The sequence below is a fragment of the Tauraco erythrolophus genome, chromosome 5 (assembly GCF_009769465.1).
Source record: "Tauraco erythrolophus isolate bTauEry1 chromosome 5, bTauEry1.pri, whole genome shotgun sequence".
Lineage (NCBI taxonomy): Eukaryota > Metazoa > Chordata > Aves > Musophagiformes > Musophagidae > Tauraco > Tauraco erythrolophus.
The window spans coordinates 63,289,877-63,310,267 of record NC_141469.1 but is presented as its reverse complement, the minus strand read 5'-3'; the positions used below and the strand labels follow the sequence as shown (position 1 = coordinate 63,310,267).

Below are 20,391 nucleotides of genomic sequence, written 5' to 3'. Positions count from 1 at the left end.
AGAAGTCGTGGCGGTCTGGCGAGGTCCCCGATGACTGGAAGAGAGGGAACATAACCCCCATTTTTAAAAAGGGGAACAAGGAGGACCCGGGCAACTACAGACCGGTCAGCCTCACCTCTGTGCCTGGCAAGGTCATGGAGCAGATTCTCCTGGGAACCATGCTAAGGCACATGGAGAGCAAGGAGGTGGTGGGTGACAGCCAACATGGCTTCACCAAAGGCAGATCGTGCCTGACCAACTTGGTGGCCTTTTACGATGGGATGACAGCATCGGTGGACAAGGGTCGACCAACGGATGTCATCTACTTGGACATGTGCAAAGCTTTTGACACTGTCCCGCACGACATTCTTCTCTCTAAACTAGAGAGTCATGGGTTTGATGGATGGACCACTCGGTGGATAAGGAATTGGCTCAATGGCCGCACTCAGAGAGTAGTGGTCAACGGCTCAATGTCCAAGTGGAGACCGGTCACGAGTGGCGTCCCTCAGGGGTCCGTGTTGGGCCCGGCCCTCTTCAACATCTTTGTCGGTGACGTGGACAGTGGCATGGAGTGCACCCTCAGCAAGTTCGCCGATGACACCAAGCTGTGTGGTGCCGTCGACACGCTGGAAGGGAGGGATGCCATCCAGAGGGACCTCGACAGGCTGGAGAGGTGGGCCCGTACCAACCTCATGAAGTTTAACCAGGCCAAATGCAAGGTCCTACATCTGGGTCGTGGCAATCCCAGGCATAAATACAGACTGGGTGGTGAATGGATCGACAGCAGCCCTGAGGAGAAGGACTTGGGAGTACTGGTGGACGAGAAGCTCAATATGAGCCGGCAATGTGCTCTTGCGGCCCAGAAGGCCAACCGCGTCCTGGGCTGCATCAAGAGGAGCGTGGCCAGCAGGTCGAGGGAGGTGATTCTCCCCCTCTACTCTGCCCTCGTGAGACCTCACTTGGAGTACTGCGTCCAGTTCTGGAGTCCCCAACATAAGAAGGACATGGACCAGTTGGAGAGGGTCCAGAGGAGGGCCACGAAGATGATAAGAGGGCTGGAGCACCTTTCCTATGAGGACAGGCTGAAAGAGTTGGGGCTGTTCAGCCTGGAGAAGAGGAGGCTCCGGGGTGACCTTATAGCGGTCTTCCAGTACCTCAAGGGGGCCTACAGGAAAGATGGGGAGAGGCTGTTCAGGAGGGCCAGTTATGATAGGACAAGGGGTAACGGTTTTAAAATAGAGGGAGGTAGGTTCAGGTTGGATATTAGGAAAAAATTTTTTACCATGAGAGTGGTAGAACACTGGAACAGGTTGCCCAGAGAGGTGGTGGATGCTCCATCCCTGGAGACGTTCAAGGCCAGGTTGGACAAGGCCCTGAGCAACCTGATCTAGTTGGAGATGTCCCTGTTCCTTGCAGGGGGGTTGGACTAGATGACCTTTGAAGGTCCCTTCCAGCCCTAACCATTCTATGATTCTATGATTCTATGATTCATCCTCGGTGTCTTTCAACCTAATGAGGTTATGCAGATCTACAGCAGTCATGTCTTTGAAGTGTGTGAGAGGGTGGCGCAGTAGGATGAGGTCCCCCAAATGTCCCTCTGGCTCTCTTGTCTACCCAGTTCTCCCTGGGCATCTCATATGTCCCAGAAGCGCTGCTCTGATGGGCAGCAGTTTTGGCAGGCAATGGCTGGCCAGCAGTGGTGCAGGACTGACTGGAACTGTCCATGATTGGCATTGAGCAGTGGGTGTCGCAGTGGCCAGGACGGCCACTGCCCAGCCCCTACAGCCTGCCGCCTCACCCGCTGCAGCCACTGCTATCCTCTTAGAGGGACAGTGTCCTGGAGAACGACCCTGAGAAACATGTAGCCAGGGATTCAAAGCTATCAGCTGATATTCTCAGACTGTGCGATGCCTGCTCCTGATATCCTAAGGAAAGATCATGGTGGATCCAGATTACTAGGTGCAGTACTTTGTTTTATGGTGATGGGAACTTCACAGGTGCTTAAGGATTGTATTGTACCTATTCGCTCTGCATAATACTCATATGCAGATCTCAAGTTACGTTTGTCAGTTCAGATGTAAGACCTTTTTCATTTTTCGGTCTAACACTGAAGAGATATGGGAAAGGACAGCCACACAGGTGATCTTCAGAGCTTAGCATAAAGACATAGAGATGAATAGTGTGATGTTTGGATTTTATACCTGTTCTGTAGATCAGGCTGCCTTACGTCAAGCACATCCTTAGAGGAAATAATATTTTGGTTGTCATCTCTAATATCCTCAGCCAGAATGGTTACACCAGAATGGATTTACTTGTGTGTGGAAGTGAGAGAGCACTTGACTTCAGATTTGAGTGCTGTATTGCTAATATTTCACTTTGATGAGCTTGTGCTAAAATTTACCATAAACAGAAAGAGCGGAAATCTTTCAAAATGAGTAATTTTCATGACTGTTGAGTCTCTTTGGGAAGAAGCTTCATGAGAATGTCTATCTTGCTATGCTTGTGATAGTACCAGAACACAAATTTGGGAAATGAACAGGTAGTGATTTTAGAGCTGCTTTATAATAAACATATGGTTGTATGTCCAGTGGTACCACTCTTTAAAAAGTGATCCTTAACTTTATACAGATAAAGGAATTAATTTAATTACTCAATAGGTTCTGTTTTTTTTTATTGTTATTGTCTTGTTTGATCTGAGTAGTTGGTCAGAGCTTAGAGTCCTGAGAGTTACTCGTGAATTGTCTGTTTTACACAACACTGTTCACAAACACTATACAGAATCTATTATTTCAAGAACAAAGAGGAATCAAACAGTGGTTGTTTTTATGCTTCTCTTGAAACATCCCTGAGGCTGTCTAATCTCTACTTCTTTACCACCTTTCTTTCCCGTGTGCGTCTTTTCATAAGCAGGAACAAGTGCCTATGTTCTAGGTAAGACTATTTCCTAAAATTCATTAAACAATTGGAAATGGTTATGCTGATCAGCATATGATGTTTTGTTAATGCAGTATTTGATTGTGTATTGGTGTTTAGTAAAATAACCCTAGAGCTAATGAGGAAATCCACAGGCTCAAAGTGAATCTGTAATTATCTCTTCTTTTTTTTTTAGAAAGGTGTATTTCCATTTGTACATCATCTTCCTTTGCCTGAGTCTTCTCTAATTGTCTACCTCCGTAGAGTAAAATTAAAAATAAATGAGTTATTCAATGAAGGCACTTGTTTCTTAGTTCGAGCTTTCAAATGTCACAGCAGAGAAGCTTTTTTTTTCCCCTCTCTAAAGGGAAAAATAGTCTGTGAATGAGTTTTCGATAATTGCTCTATTTTTTGGGTTTATCATATTCTCTGTAATTGAACCAGATGTTGAGTCTTCTCTAGAGGAGAAGGATCTTCTGAGACTGTGTAGTACTGTTTCAGTCTTGCATCCCAAAAGGTTTGAGGTTAATGTGAAAAGGAAATAGTAAGACAAATGCTGTATGTAATGTTGCTGTAGGTGGGTAATCCCTTTTGGACTGAAACACTTAAAAATGTGCAACTCACAGCTGCACACTATGTGTAACAATGGTTGGATGATAAGTTGTTGTAGGATTTTTTTGACGGCCAGTCAAAATCCAGCTTTTCATATGCAGAGTGATATTTGCTATTATAATATAGTGCTGCAATGATAAAAATAGTACTTGAGTTCAAGAGGCCTGCAGAGGCAGACTGCACTGTTTTTGGGTGACTTACAGAAATGTTTTGGAGGGGAAAGCCCTGAGTATGTTTCAGCTACTCAGCTGTTCTGGTTTCTCATCCTTATGTATTGATATATCACCAGAGAATACATATAAGCTTTGCTTCTATGTTAGGATAAGGTATTGAGGGAGGCAGGCGTCCCTGGGCCTTCTCTTTTCTCATACCTTGGTTTCCACTGGAAGGAAGCCCTGCTGCTTATTTTGAAAGGATTCATAATGTTCTCTAGTCGTGCTTCACATTTCTTAGCCTTCTCATCCACCAGCACTCCCAAGTCCTTTTCCTCAGGGCTGCTCTCAATCCATTCTCTGACCAGCCTGTACTTGTGCTTGGGATTGCCCCGACCCACATGCAGGACCTTGCGTTTGGCCTTGTTGAACTTCATGAGGTTCTCACAGGCCTTCATATTCACCTACTCAGAACTTGTCTTTTTGAGATTGACCATAGAGATTGGGATGTGGTTTCTGGGATGTCTTGTGCATACTTCCAAGCAGCAACGCTATCTTGGTTATTATTATCTAGCCATTAAACCAGATCATCATAGCCTGCATATAACAAAACCGGAGTTCTAGTTTCATGCAAAATAATGTAAATTATCAATGTATCCAAAAAGATGGAGAACTGAGAAAGAAAAGTAGAGAGTATGTAGGCAGAAGACAAGGCTAAAATAAGACTGTTAAATTATTTTTCCTTTTTTTTTTAGAGATGCTTTAGAAATGGGAGCTCCTCCAGTCATTGTTATCTGGAAGGAGGCATGTGAGCATACTTAGATGGAGTTTTGCAGCAGAGCCTTTTAGCACATTTAAAACATTCCAGAAACTGTTTTAATGTCCTTCAAAATGCGATTTGTTTACCCTTAGGCAGAAGTGAAACGGAGGAACCAGTTTCCTCAAGTCCTTTTGTACCTCGTCAAGCAATACAGCAACATCAAACAAGAAAAAAAATCCTTCAATTGCTGACAAGGGAGATATTTATTTGAGGGACTGAAGCCAGTTCTGATTTCTTCAGAGCTATAGAATTTTCACTGCAAAACTCTTGCTCTTTCCAGAGAGTTTGGCTGTAGCAGAAGTAAAACTCTAATGTGTACACAGAAAGAATTTAATGAAGTCCAGTTCCTCTAAGGACCATAATGTACACTCCCCATTGAGAGTTGTGGTCAACGGTTCAATGTCCACGTGAAGGCCAGTGACGAGTGGTGTTCCTCAGGGGACAGTACTGGGGCCAGTGCTATTTAACATCTTTGTTGGTGACTTGGACAGTGGGATCAAGTGCATGCCCAGCAAGTTTGCAGATGACACCAAGTTGTGTGGTGTTGTGGAAACGCTGGAGGGAAGGGATGCCATCCAGAGGGACCTTGACAGGCTGGAGAGGTGGGCCTGTGAGAACCTCATGAAGTTCAACAAGGCCAAGTGCAAGGTCCTGCACATGGGTCGGGGAAATCCCAAGCACAAGTACAGGCTGGGCGGAGAATGGATTGAGAGCAGCCCTGAGGAAAAGGACTTGGGAGTGCTGGTTGATGAGAAGCTCAACATGAGCCGGCAATGTGCGTTGGCAGCCCAGAAAGCAAATCGTATCCTGGGCTGTATCAAAAGAAGCATGGCCAGCAGGTCGAGAGGTGATTCTGCCCCTCTACTCAGCTCTTGTGAGACCCCCACCTGGACTTTTTACAAGGACATGTAGTGATAGGACAAGGGGCAATGGCTTTAAACTGAAAGAGTGTAGAATTAGATTGGATATAAGGAAGAAATTTTTCACTCAGCGGTTGGTGAGGCAGTGGAACAGGTTGCCTAGAGAAGTTGTGGATGCCCCCTCCCTGGAAGTGTTCAAGGCAAGGTTGGATGAGGGTTTGGGCAACCTGGTGTAGTGGAGGATTTCCCTGCCCATGGCAGGGGGCTTGGAACTAGATGATCTTTGAGGTCCCTTCCAACCCTAACCATTCTATGATTCTATGATTATGCTATCTGAATATCACTCCTAGGAAGCCACTTGTGAGGGCATTGTATTTAATTCCCCCCTGCATCGAAAGGATGGTAGAGCTGAAAAATCACCATGATATTGATTTTTCTTAACAGTATGTGTTTTGATTGGAAAGAGTTAAGGGATTTCTTTTTTTAAATAACAATCCAGAAAAACCCTCAGTCATTAAACAGGGACTTACGACAGCACCAACACTGTAGTTTTGTATTTATTCGTTTCCTCTTTCCTCAATATAGCCCTGCCAAAGTATGAGCCACAGCAAGACTTCAGTTAACTTTTTGTGTATCACATGATATTTGGATTTATATTTACCCTTTTGCTAGATTAATTTTGGTGAAGGTATTTATTTAAGTATATTATACTTGCAAGAGGGCCCTCTGGTATATTAGACTTGTAAATGTTATCAGGTAAAGTAACTACAAGTAATTAATATTTTTTTAAGAGTATTGGCATCAAAATGCAAATAGGCAACAGTAAACTAGCTGTAAACTCTACTGCTCTGCTTTTTTTCAGCATGCTGCAAACTTGCCATTTAAATCGCTATTTTAGCGAAAGAAGCCAGCACAGGAGTAAAGGGTAACAGAAGCAAAGTTTATCCTGCTTTTGATAGTTTTGATCGTCTTGAATTTTTGAGACTGTTTCACATGAGCTGTGCCCGTATTTATAAGGGTTAGAAGTTTAATTGAAGCCAGTCTGTCTGAGCCTGACTTTTAAAGAGCCAGTTAGTGCTTCATAGTGGATGATTTAGGAGTTTGAGCTCAGGAATCATGGTTAAAACTCTGTTGCAGTCTGCGTTCTACCTTGTAATTCTGTTTTTAAGAAACAAGCTATTTCGTATTACTCTTAGAACATTAGCTTTATTTGAACTCAAGAATCATTGAAATTAATGAGTTGATTTCAAAGACATGAAAGGTTAGAAATTTTGATAAAATGAAACAGTTTTATCAGGATATCTTAAGTTCTTCAGTTCTTTCAGATGCAAACCTCTGACATATTACATTAAAGCATCACAACAGAGTATTTTCTTTGAATATGTCTGAAAAAGTTGTAATAGAGGAATAAAGAGGCTGGATTGCATTTTGGTTTTATGTAACAGAAACTTAATATTTAAACTAAAGAAAGTAGGTCATGCTAGCAGAATGTGATGGATTTTTCTCAGTAACTCAGGGATTTATTGGAGAGCACTGAGCTCACACCACCTTACCCTGAATATCTAACATTTACAGAAATACCAGGTGACCCAAAGCAGAGGTTTTCTGCATGGATCTTTGTCAGCCAGGATTTTTAGCATCATTTTCTCAAAGGTAACCAGCCACACCTGGCATTCTTCACTTACTGCTTATGACTCTGAAAGCCTTTGAACCCCAGTTTTAAGGATGGCTTAGTTATCAGATCCACATCCTGTAGCTTGGAAAACTTTTGTCTGTCCTAAAAAGAGAAACTCTAACTGAAAACGCTGAGACAACTTCGCTTGGAGCCACTGAGTATTATCCAGTTTTGTGCTGCCAGTAGCATAAAATCAGTAAGAGAAGATGGATGACTCTTACGTTTGTTGGATTTATATACTTCATACATGAATTCCAGAGCATCGCTCTTAGATATGCACAAGATTTTTGTAGAGCTTTCGGTATCTTCTAGTAGGAGACTCATCAAATGTTGCTTCCCCAGAACTGCTTTTCCAGTGTGTTTTCACATATCCTTTGACAACAACATTTGAAACATGCATTATACATGTGCCATTCATTCTGGACAGCTTACAAACCAGTAAGCAAATCTAGAATTAACAGAACTAGAGTTTTCATGTTACTCCTAAGCAGCAATGAATCGCTTCCTCGCTTTCTTCAGCACAGATATGGTAGATCATGTTCTTTGCTTATCAAAATTTTCTCCACTTCTTTTACCACATTTTTTTGTAAATTAAGCATTTAGAAAAAGGCTAACTTTGTTTTAAACTTTTTGCAGCTTTATAGTACTTCCTACAGATCTAAATTTTATGTACTTCTAGTGTACTTCTAATGATACTTTTCTATTTTATTTTTTTTATAAAATACTAGCATTTGTCAGAAAGAATGAGGGAAAAAAAAACTCTAGAAAGATAAATTTGCTTAGAAGTAAAAAATTATTCTTAACTTTACCAAACAATTTGGAGTCTGTAAAGGGGAAGTCAACTTAAAAACTGCGTGTTGCATGGGGTTTGTTTGTTTGTTTGTCTGTTTGTTTGTTTGTTTGTTTTTCTGAGGGGGTAGGTTTGTTTCCTTTTTTCCCCTTATCTCTTACCACGAAGAAAGATCTATAGGATTTGAAAGTGCTTTGAGGGTCTCTTGGCTCTGTGCTTCTGGTGCAGTGAAACTCGCCTAATGTGAATAGCAATAACTCATCATTAGCTACCAAAAAAAAAAAACCTCAAACAAATCGCAAAATTGAAGAACATTGGAAGGTGCTGAGTAACTGTAACTCCAGTTTTGCACAACTGATAGTTTAAGGGAAAAGTCAAGGTACTTCATGAATTGAAGGCTGAGGCATTTTTGAAACCTGTTCAGTTTTAGTGGTCTGTTTAATTTCCATGAGCTTCTTGCCAAGCAGTCATAGAAGGACACTGCTGGAAAGAGGAACGTCAAGCATGAGTTGGTGAATGTACTTTGATTAATTGTTTGTCAATAACTAAATTCATGAGTTTCTTATGCTATTTTGAAAACTAGTTTCGTTTAACACAGTAAAGTTTCAATATTTGCATTGGATAAAGTGAATGTTTTATTTGCTTGTGCCATATTGTAATTGTTTTTCTGTAATAATGCAGACTATATATGTGTATATATATTTATTTGTTTGTTTGTTTACTGTTTTCACAGACGCTTCCATTGGGGCTGGGAGATGGGCAGCTCTTTACCTGGACTGATGGTTTGAAAAGGAAGGACTGGCATGATTATGAAAGCATTCAAAAAGATGCTATGCGTTCAGGTATACATAAATTCAAAACAAACTTAAGTGGTTTATTATTTCTTTCTCCATATGGCTGTTCTTTCTTTTAAGTCAGCTAAAAAGCATTCCTAACAGCCTTTGTTTGATTGCAGCATGTCACAAGGACGTAATGTTCTGAACTGAGGGGTCAGACCAAGCACAAATACTTTATCTCTGAAAATAGCCAAATGAAAATATAAAATAGTGTGTTTCATGCTAATAGCAATATAATGATTGTACAAAGAAATAGAAAAAAATATAATTAACAAAATATTTTTAAAGTTGAAATCAATTGTTATACTGTGACCAAATATAAGCAAAAGTATTGGTTTCCAAAGGGACGTATGTTACAACTAAAGCTGAGTTGTCCTTAAATCAGTAGATAAAACCTAAGTCCAGTACTTGTAACTGTCAAGAACATCCAAGGTTATGTTAGAAACAAACTTCAACCCTTTTACCATTGTCAAACTCCAATCCTTTAGTCTTGCTAAAGCTACTTCACTTCATTCTGACAGTCTAAAATTATTTGAAAACAGGAGCAAATTGTGTTTGCAAATACACTGAAAGACGCTTCGTTACAGCGAGTAATGTAATTTTAATGTGCCTTCACGTGCTAAGCCACATGTGCAAAGAAAGGTTTGTATTCCTCGTTCTGTCATCAGAGCGTGTTCAGATTTGAATCTTTCTTTTATAATATAATTTACAACTATTCAATGTAAAATGAATTAAATTAAAAGGAAGGAAGGGAAACAGCAGTTGAACTGCACCTTAATCAGTGTCTAAAAGTCATTACTTCACAGAGGCCAATCTACTGTTATAAAATAAATTATGCTGTCTTGATCCCACTGTCAGAGGCAGCCAACACCACCCCCACAATACCTCTGTAACTGAATCCACTTCACAGATTCATAAGACTTCGTAAATATTTAATTGTAGAGGCCTCAGTCAGTAAAATATTTCAAGTGTAGGTTGATTTTGTAAACCATTTTTCCCTTTCTCTTATGAATCTTTTTTGATCACTAACTAAAAAATTATTCCCCCTCCCACATGTGCTTAGGAGGAGAAAAGGTGGGGAGGAGGATGAAGTTATTTTAGGCATTTTAGGAATTGTCAGATCAACATTAATTGTGTTCCAAATTGCTAAGTGTAAAATGACAAATATCTAAGAGAAAATGTAGAAAATAGAAGCAGCATGTATGTAGAAACATGCACATATGTAGGGAATATCATATGTTGTCTGCTTAAAACGGACCTTTTTGAAGGATGAGCAATGACACTTTGACAATGTAATTTTCTTTCATAAACATATAGCGTGGACCCCATATGTTTTGGAAAATAAACAGTAATACTTATGATTATCTGATGGCTAGCTATATCATTACCAATGTGATACAAGCCATTGCATGGAGTCGACTAAGAGAATAGCAAAACACGGTATGTAGCTTTGCAATTCCTAGTCCTACTCCTAATATTATAACTGTAGAAGAACGCCCTAGTATGCGAATATTTTCTCCAGTAAACTTCTATTCTTGGTAATAATAACAATACTTTAAATATTCTGACTCATTTATGTTTTTATTGACTTCCTTGTGATAGTGTTTGCTGAGTTTGACCATTTAAGAAATCTTTGTTAATGATTTCTGTCATTAATATTCATTAGATTAAATAAACTTTTAATGATTTTTTTTTCCTTTGAAAATCACAATATAGTAATACAAATAAATCTAGAGTATCTCAGTGCACTCTTTTGGGACATACTATATAATTTATGTCCCTAATAACAAAACGAAATATAGCTGAAATCAACTTTTAGTTAAAAATCAATCTGAAGGCATGAAAACACCACCAGTGAAATGGCTTCTCAGGACATTTCAGAAAAGGCAGTCAATGCTTGTTACAAAGAAAAGAGGAAAGGAGTGAAGTCTTTTTTTAATTCAGTTTAGCTGTTTATATGTAAAGCTTAAAATTTCCTAAGCACTGAGAATGTGAATTTCATAAATCTAATTATGGAGAGGTGCTAGTTTCTCCATGGCTAGTTTTTTGATCCCCTTTTATTCCACCAAATTAAAACCAATGTTCCTGAATTTGAGTGGTTTCCTCTCATTGGAAAACATTCAATTCTTTTAAAGTTAAAAAGAAAAATCATTTGCAAGACATGAAGAAAAATGGTACTATTTCTATTTATTTCAAGTGTTCTAGCTCATCTTTTTTGACTCTAAAGTTAGAATTGATCTTGCATATAAATGCTGAAGTGAGCTCATGTTACTTTCAGATTTTTGGGGCTTTGTTGGACCACCTGGGGTTCAAATGTATGTTTATAGTGTTTCTATCATTAGTTCACGTTCTGTTAGCATGATGATGGTACTTGAGAAGGACTGAAGGGAATAATGGAGTAGCAAGGCTTTACATGTATAAGGTCCTGATTTAACCAAAACATAATCAATAGTCAAAGACTTTTGCAGAGACAGAGGCTTCAATAACTGGTACTGCTTTTTTAACTTCTCGCTTATACAGAATTTACTCATGGTATAGATCCTTCCAAGGTCAGTTCCCTTCAGCTGGAATTATTTAATGAAGTCCCTTTGAGTGGAAATCACCCTTGTGGAGTTCCCACCTGAGAAAGCAATGGATGGTGCAATCACACCATAGCTGCTGCTTACTGCCACTGCTCAATCAGTGAGGGTCTGAATCTGCCTGGTGTCCACTTGTGCTGCCCATAGTTTTTATTTAACATTCTTTGATAGCTTAGAGTCCCACTCAGCAGGGTATCATCAGTTTTACAGCAGACGACACGTTGACTAGTAGCTACACATGTAATTTAAAGACCTGTGATATGTATTCATGGCCAGTATTTCTTGGGATGAGGTGCTTACTTTTGGAAAATACATATCTTGTGTGTTAAGAATAAGAGAAGCACATCTGAAGCTGTTCCACATATCACAATCCAGGCAAGCCTCTTCAAATATGTGTAAGATTACATCTAGAGCTGGATATTGGATTGTCTTTTTTAGTGCCCTTATGGGTTGTTACTCTGTTCTCAATGCAAAAGCAATGTATTCTCACTGGAGAGAGTACGAATGTGTGTGCGTATATATTCTGTTCTGCTGCTAATCACCTTGCAGAAAGAAACGAGCTCCTCAAAGAGGTACACCAGTGTAACATGTCATAAGTGATATAGCCTGTAATTAAGGCAGCAGTCTGGGAATCTATAAATTTAAGTATAATTTCCGATTTTCTCACAGGTATTTCATTTTCTCTGTGACTTGACTTCTTAGAAAGAGATAACACTTTCTAGCTCTGTTGAGAATGTTATGGGATATTGTTTGTTAGTGGTGGAGAAAATGCAAAAGCCTTTTGACTCTTAACAGTCTAATTTGTCCAACAGCCATATGTTGTCTGTACCTTAGCAAAAATCTGTAAATTAGTGTGTTGTGGGACTACACTGCTGTCAGTTTTGCTTATCACAGCAAGGTCCAGTAGGCTATGTACAGTTTTCTCTGAGATATTGCCATGATCTTACTGATACTGTTACACAGTTGCACAAAAGAACAATCAGCTCCTACACCTATGCCCAGCTGTATCTTGTGTAAAAGAATACTGACTATACAGGCAACAGTGAAAGGAAGTTGTCATCCAGTCTGCTTGAATTTTGCTAACTTCAAACCCTGTGTCATTTTGATTTAGAAAAGAAAAAGAAAAAAAAAACACACATCAACAACAACAACAACAACAAAACAACCCAACTCTAGAATCAACACCTTGCATTTTCTGCAGTTAACTGGACACATAGATGAGTTACAAATTTCCCAGTGACAGATCTTCAGAAACAGTTGCCATGTGAGTGATTCCTTCATCTCCAGAAATGGTAATGCAATATTGCCACAAATGGGTGCAATTTAATAATTTTTTTCTTAGTAGTCAAATGCAAGATCAACTAAATAGATAATTCAGGCCATCCCAGATAGGTTATTTTCTTGCAAGGATGAAATTACTTGGAGATCTGCAGGTTAGTTGTGATGCATTTTGTGCCATGAATAAAAAGACTAAAGTAGTCCTAGACAAATATGAAAATAAATTAATTTACATGATACTGGTAGAAGTATTATTTAGTCAGTCAATGTAGGTGCAATGTCCAACCTTTATACGGAAATTATGTATGGATCTTTGCTGAAAGAGAACATTATATTGAAAGCATCATGTTTATTGTTGATATTTTCCAATTAGGACATCCCAATTTTTATTTCAAAATGATGCTCTATCTTGGAACGTGACTGTTTTAAAATCCCTAAAGTGGAGGAGTTTTTTTTTTAAAAAATGAGTTATTTTTATAACCCTCAAAAAGATTTTTTTCATTTATGTAGAAAATAGGAAATCAGTTATTCATGTGTTCCTGTTGCTTACCTTACCTGTACAGAACTTTTGAAACTCACAGGGCAGCCAGGTGAGCCGCAGGAATTTTATTGGTCCAGGTGATTGAAAGATGAGTCTCTTATACTTGAGAAGTTTCTCCATACTTATTTGTGTTGCTGAAAGTTGTTCTTTAAAAAAAAAAAAAAAGACAAACACATGCGAAAACATACCAACAAAAAAAAAAAAAACACCAGACAGTACTGAAGACATTTGTGCTGTTTTTTATGCTTTGGTTTATGTTCTTTAAAAGGCTCACCAAAAAACACTCCTTTTTTAAATGTATATATAAACTGACTAGCCAGTGCCTATTCCCTCTGGTATTCAAAAGAAAGACTGCACCTGATTACACTATTCGTTTAGGAAATGCATTTCTTTCTCTTTGAGATACTTTGATAAATAACCCTTCATATAGCCAGATTACCTATTGTAATTGTAGATATTCCATATTTACAATCTCTCATTCTGTCTGGAATCTTCATAGTTCTCTGACCACTATGATAGAATGATTTTGGCACGTTAGTTGTGTAGGTTTTTTTATGTTTTTAGTCTTGCTTTTTTATTATGAGTTAGGAAAAGCACTGGAACTACTTCTCTGATATCAATTAATTTGCTATTCTACTTTCAGCTTACTTGTCTTTCACAAGTTTTTAATGCAGTTTCAATATTTTCAATCTCTCTGAGTGGAAATAAAACTTGCAAAAAAGTTCTAAGATTTTTAGGTGGTTAATTTTGATACATGAACACACAAAGGCAATATAGGGAATGTACCATTGGGTTGCAGAAGTACTAATTGCTATCATATTGGTAGAACAGGGAAGACAGCTAATTAGTTTGACAGTTATCCAAGCCCTGATTTACTCAAAAGTAGAAAGGGAGACTTAATGACTTATATTTAATATACTGCTCATCAGTACAGAATAGACATAGTGAAATGAAAATTATGTTATTCAGTCATTCCAATCACTTCCATTTTTCTCTGAATATTATTCTGCTGTCACCTCAAAACCGGTGACTGAAATACAGAAAAAGGAATGCAGAAGTTTACTTTAAAAAAACAAATGAATGAGCAAAAAAACCCTTCTTGACTAAACAGTTCTGATAGATACTTTAGGAAGAAAAAGATAAAAGTTTAATTGTTTCCACTTTCTGAAGTAACCCATTAAATCAATCAGATATTACAATGGAGGGGAGGGAACAGAATAAGGTAATCAGAGAAACAACTTTATTGGAGGTGATGCGTCATGGCGTCTTTTTGACAAGAAATCAGCATTTAAACTAAGAGTTGTTTCTGGGAATACAACTGATGACATGCCATGATGAAGTGTGTTGGGTTTGTTCAGTGGGCTCTTGGCAGCGGGCGAGGGGCTGCAGGGACAGCCCATGGAAGAAGCTGCCAGAATCTTCCCCGGCTACAAGTTGAACCCTCCTCTGGCCAAGCGGGATCCACCTCTGGCCAGGGCCGAGCCCATCAGCGCCTCTGTGAATAACGTATTTAAGACAGGGAAAAAGAAACCTGCGCCATGCGGGACCTGCAGCTGAGAGAGAGGGGCAGTGGAGGACTGGCGGTCCGCGGGCTCCCGGATGGGCAGCTGCCCACGCTGGGCCACTGCCACTCCACTGGAGATGGCCACGGCGGTGTGGCTTGGAGAGCTTGGAATCACCCCACTCCTAGGCCACCCACTGGGCAGAGTGCATCCTGCCAGGACTGCTGAGGTTCGGAGAAAGGACTGAGATCTGAGAGAAACAACCACGCAGACATCAAGGGCAGTGAAGATGGAGCAGGAGGTGTGCAGGAGCTGAGATTCCCCTGCAGCCCCTGGTGAGATGGCAGCAGCCTCCCTGCCGCCCATGAGAGAAACAGTGGAGCAGAGATCCTCCTGCAGCTGTTGAGAACTCCACATCAGAGGGGGTTGCTGCACCCAATGGACTTCATAGAGGACTGTTTCCTGTGGGATAGTACCCCACGCTGCTGGAGATGAACAGTGGAGCAGAGAGGCACCTGAAGTCTGCTCCACACCAGAGCAGGCGGCTGCACCCGAAGAAGCTGTGACTCCATGGGGAAAGCCTGCACTGGTGCAGTCTGATGGGTAAGGACTCCATCCCCCAGGGAGGACTCACATCGGACAAGATCGTCCGATTAGAACACTGGAGCAGGGGAAGAATGTGAGGAGTCCTTCACCTGAGGAGGAAGGAGCAGCAGAAATAATGTGTGACAAACTGACTGCAACACCTATTCCCCGTCCCACTGCACCACTGCAAGGAGGAGGTAAAGCCGGGAAGAAAAGAGGGACTGGGGGAAGGTATTTTTAAGATCTGACTTCATTTCTCATTGTCCTCTCTGATATGATCGGTAATGAATTAAATAGATTTTTCCCAAGTTGAGTCTGTTTTGCCCGTGACCATAATTGGTGAGTGATCCCTCCCTGTCCTTGTCTTGATGCTCGAGCCTTTTGCTATATTTTCTCCTCCCTATCCCACTGGGGGGTGGAGTGAACGAGCGGCTGTGTGGTGCTTAGTTGCTGGCTGGGTTAAACCACAACATGAAGAATATGCTTAATTTCTTTAAAAAATATGAGAACTATAAACAAATTCAAATCTTACATCTATCATCATTTTTGTTTCAGCAGTAGTAAACAATATCTTATGTATATCAAAAGAGCATTCTTGCATTGCAGTTCAGAGTTGTGAGTGCACCCTGTGTTAATGCAGCTTGTGTAATAATAACCTAGGTAGCTACTGGTATGCATATATGTCCACTACAGCAACACTGATTGTATCAGGGCAGTGTAAATCTGCCTGTGTCTCTGCGATCTGGTAGAGATCTTGGATGCTGATGCCCCTGATATTGCCATTTGTCAGCTAGTGACTTGGCAAATTTCTTCATTTCATCAGAGATTTTCCTACTTTGGTTGTCTGGGGAGAGCTCTGAGGACATGTGTATCAAGATACTCGTTTCGGGACCATGGCAGCTGTTTTTGCACCAGTGGCCAGTGATTTTCCAAGCTTTCTGTGCAGAACTAGGAGTCCCAGATGAATGCTCCCATCAGAGAGGAGATTCAGAGGAAGGACCTATGAAAGCTTAAGGTAATAATTCAAAAGCATCCTGAGAAGAAATTCTGTTGATTCCACCTCTATTTTAATGCCCTGAGTAGTGAGACTGAGTCCTAGAGAATTAATCAATGTCATTGTTAGGCATTTCTGAGTTATAGTATCTATTTCACTCAAGAAATTCTTAGCTGTGTGCTCATCAATTATGAGCTATAGCAGCCCCTCTCAGATAAGAGGAAGGATTCAAATATGTAATTCTTGGGCTTTTAAAGAAGTATAGATTGAATGTGTATTTAAATATGATGCTGTTTCTGATCATGAAAAGCTATTTCTAACCACAAGCATTAGCTTCCCCATTGTAAAAGGGAAACAGGAGCAATAGAAAAATGGAAACTTTCCAGCTGAGAAGAATGGATGGAAAACAAAAAATGAAGTTTAATTTCTGAATATTTTTATCAATTCTATTAATGAAACTAATAGCCTACAAAATGATGTAGAAAGATTGCATACTGTGCAAGTTCCATAGCGGTTTTTTGTTTTCAATTTCTGCTTCACATTGTTGTGGAAAGGAAACATTTCAAAGGACTGTTCTTTAAATACTGTCTAGTTTTTTTCTTTATAATAGTTTGGAGGTATTTTTGACTGCTTGCATGTGTATGCTGAAATGATTATTTTCTATGAGGCACACTGAAAATTCAGCTTAATTGAAATCAAATTTCTGAGAGAATGTAAGGAGCTGTGTTTATAGCAGTAAATATAAATTTATAAAAACCTTTGTCTTCAAAAGAAATGGATTAACAAATTCATAAAGTGACTTCTAAGATGTGGCTGTCAATAGTTTGATGTTTGACTGTTGAGTCTTTTTGCTCCTGTCTGCTAATAAGATCTCAGAGTTAAAAACTTTTAGAAGTTGTTGTGATACAGATGTACTGTATCACCCAGTGGTCATGCCAGCAGTTATCGAGCCATTTACACCATCTTTGTTCCTCCTATTTGTATATTTAAATAGCACATGGAAGCCTTATGAGGAGGGAAGGAATGAAGTTTTTAATTCTTTCCTATACTCAGTGTAGTCTTTACCTTTCTGCTTCTTCGAAATATTGTCTTGACCTGGAGAAGGGAATTGTAAAGATCTTGACCTTTACATGCCTCAGTGCAGGCATTTCATAAAGATTAGTTCTATAAACAAACAGACAGTATGTTCTATAGTTCTACAAACAAACATTCATATGAACAAACTAAACAGAGACATTGAAAAAAGAAGTGAACTGTATATGTTTGTGATGAAAATTGAAATAGAATGAAACAGTATTCTTGGGGTGGAACGTTAAAAGGATGGAAAAGAATCAAGAGTGCTTTTGTACAGCAATAAAAAGTAGTGATCACTTGAGATTTTACTTCTATGTGACCGAAAGAAATTGTGCACTGGTGTTTTTTGTTTTTTTCCATCACTTCTGTTCAAGATTTTTTTGAGAATAAAGTGCAGTAGAATAATTCCCCCAAACTTCCATGGTTAATCCTTATCATTTTGAACAGTGCCCGTTCTTAAATTCAGACGAACTTGTCGAAGCAAAGCCTAGTGCCAGAGTGCTTCTAGAAGATATGAGGCAGCATCATACAGATAGCAACATTAAATGTAATTCCCTATTGGTGATGAAAAAATTAGTTCTTTGATACTTATATAGATAAATATAATCAAAGTTGTGCAGGGAAAGAAGCATATACTAAAATATTGATTTACTTATCCTGTATTTCAGATGGGATTATACACTGGGAATTCTGTCAGCATTATGTATTAAACAAATTTATTAAATTTAATTTAGGCCTCTGGACTTGCAATTCCTTTAGAAAGAATTAGAGAACTTTCAATATAATTGGAACTGTAATGGTAGCCAGGGTCTCAATAAACAGTCAAAACCTAATTGTTCATAGCATTAATCATGAATATGCTTCATGCAGTTTACAATGTATTGTTTTGTGAAAGGGAAGAATGTTCATGAGTTTGTCTTAATGCAAGCCTGATATGATTAAAAAATCATAAAACATAATGTTAATCATTGCTTGTCAAGGAGATGGCATATAAAAGATACATAACATGAAAGAGATGGCTAAGATCTATTGCAGTTACATAGAGTCTTTCACATATTAAAACACATTTGCTCTGTAAATATTAAGCAATGTAAACTATGATCTGATTCTACCACTCTTACTCAGGCTTAACAGTCTGGATGTCCTATTGAAAACAGCGAGATCAGTTTGGAGCCAAGTGTCAAGCACAAATAAGAGTATTATACTCTCAAATATTGATTTGGAAAGAGAGATATCTAGGAAATACGGTTTGTTTTGTATTTTTTTCACAAGTGCTTAAGTTTTTCCCTGGATGACTACAAACTTGCTTTCTGAGGTTGTGAAGTGGCATCTCACAGCATTATCTAAGTGGGGATTTGGGGTTAGTACACACCTGCACTGGATCTCAAATTGCAACCTAATACTACACTGCTGCAGAAGCAGCCAGAAAGTGTAAGGCTGTGACTGTATAGGATTTGTCTCTGTCAGAAAACTGTGCACATGATATAGCTAACTCTTGCGACTTTAATCTATATGTAAAAAGGAGTTTGTATGTGGCTGTAAGTCAGAGTCAAGCTTCCTTTTTGAAGCACAGTGACTCTGTGGTTGCAGTACTTAGAGTGAAGGTTTAAGACATTTCTTGTGATTGAAGTTAGCTAGATTCTTCCCCGCCTCTCCCCTGTCTTTGAAAATTCATCGGTGATATCACTTTAATGTAATTGGTAAGCTAATTTTTAAGGACTGACAGAGGGGCCAAGGAAGGTTGAACAGAGTTCATAATATGTCCTTTTGGCTTATATTAATTAGAGTACTGAAAGTGATCTTCAGTGTACCCTTCTGTACTGGGCATTGACATGTTGATTTTTATCATGACATGACCGGCAGAAAGAAAATTGTATTTCTAGTAATTCAGTAAGAAATGTCTATGACTATGCTGCAGACCAATGATACATATTCTAGCTTGAAACTAATGTTCAAATTTTAAGTGCTCTGTTACAAAAATTATTAAAGTTGCTAGTCTTTCATCTTTCTTGATATTTTCGTCACGTTGGGGGAAGTATGGTGTCAAATCCTTAACAGACCAAACTCTCCTCTCTAGTACCTTCTCCTCTTGTATTTGAATGTTGATCTCAATGCTTATACAATTTTAAAAAGAGAGAAGCAAAGAAGCCAAAGCAAAAATAAAATTTAAAGAAAACACTTTAAAGAAGCAGATATCATCTGCCAGTTAACTTGTGATATTCCCAAGTATATTATTACCCCTTCTGTACCGTGGTGAAGGTATGTCAGTGGACTCACGCTGCTAGTAGAGATGCTGATGTTGGTGAATGTATTTAAAGTGTATTTCTTGAGCGTTTAATAGAGTTGCTGCCTGGAAGTAAGTGAAAAAGAAAGGAAACCTAACTATAGAAGTGTTAGGGTTTAGGGTTTTTTGAGAGAGGGGGAATGAGAGGAGATCTCATGTCAGATCTGCCTTTTAATTTGTCACTTGCAGTCTAGGAGTGTGTTTTTTGATTTTGGGCACTGTTAGCACCTTATTGTCTTTCTCCTTTTGCTTAAACTTTTTCAGGACTATCTACGTGATATTTAATAGGAGTTCATCTGTAGATACTAGTTATCTTTTGTTTTTAAAGAGAAATATATTTGTAGTAATTCTGGAAAAGGAGTTTTTTCTGAATAATCTTCTAAATCATGTGGCTCATTTGCAGGGAAAGTTTGAAATGTATGAACAGCTGACAAACCTTCAGACTAGATCTGTTTGTGTGGAAGGAGGAGGAGAGCCTTATAGACCATCTAAATTGAGTTGGTTGACTCTTGTGATAGGTGTAAAAATGGTCAAGTTTATCAGTTCAGGGCAATTACTGCCTGGCTCAGTGGCACAAAGAGACATTATTTTCTTTTGTATTTCAGTTTCCAGGTGTTGCTTCTTTTGCTATGAAAATCTCAATTCAAAGAAGAATGGGAAAATGAATCCTGATGAAACTGTGGCAAAAGAGCTGGAACAAGTATTTGACAGCAATTATAGCATATCAAGACCATACTTCCAATTCAGAAGTAATGACAAAAGGAAGTTTTTTCTTACTACTTTTGTGTTGTCTTTTAAGTTTAAAACATGGAATTAGCTGCTGTCAACCAGCTTTAAAGACTATTTCTTGTAAATTTAAGGAAGACATTCCTTTAACCTGAATCCAAGTCAAAAGACCCGTAAAAGGAACTTCAGTT

The 20,391-nt window shown here is 39.0% G+C and overlaps 1 protein-coding gene across 1 annotated transcript in view; it reads left to right on the top strand.

Moving 5' to 3' along the window:
- GALNTL6 (polypeptide N-acetylgalactosaminyltransferase like 6) overlaps nt 1-20,391 on the top strand; it is a 510,232-nt gene that overhangs the window by 173,503 nt on the left and 316,338 nt on the right. The window contains exon 2 of the mRNA XM_086611935.1: nt 8,535-8,643. Within this exon, the coding sequence (XP_086468061.1) occupies nt 8,535-8,643 (109 nt within the window). The remainder of the gene's footprint in view (nt 1-8,534; nt 8,644-20,391) is intronic.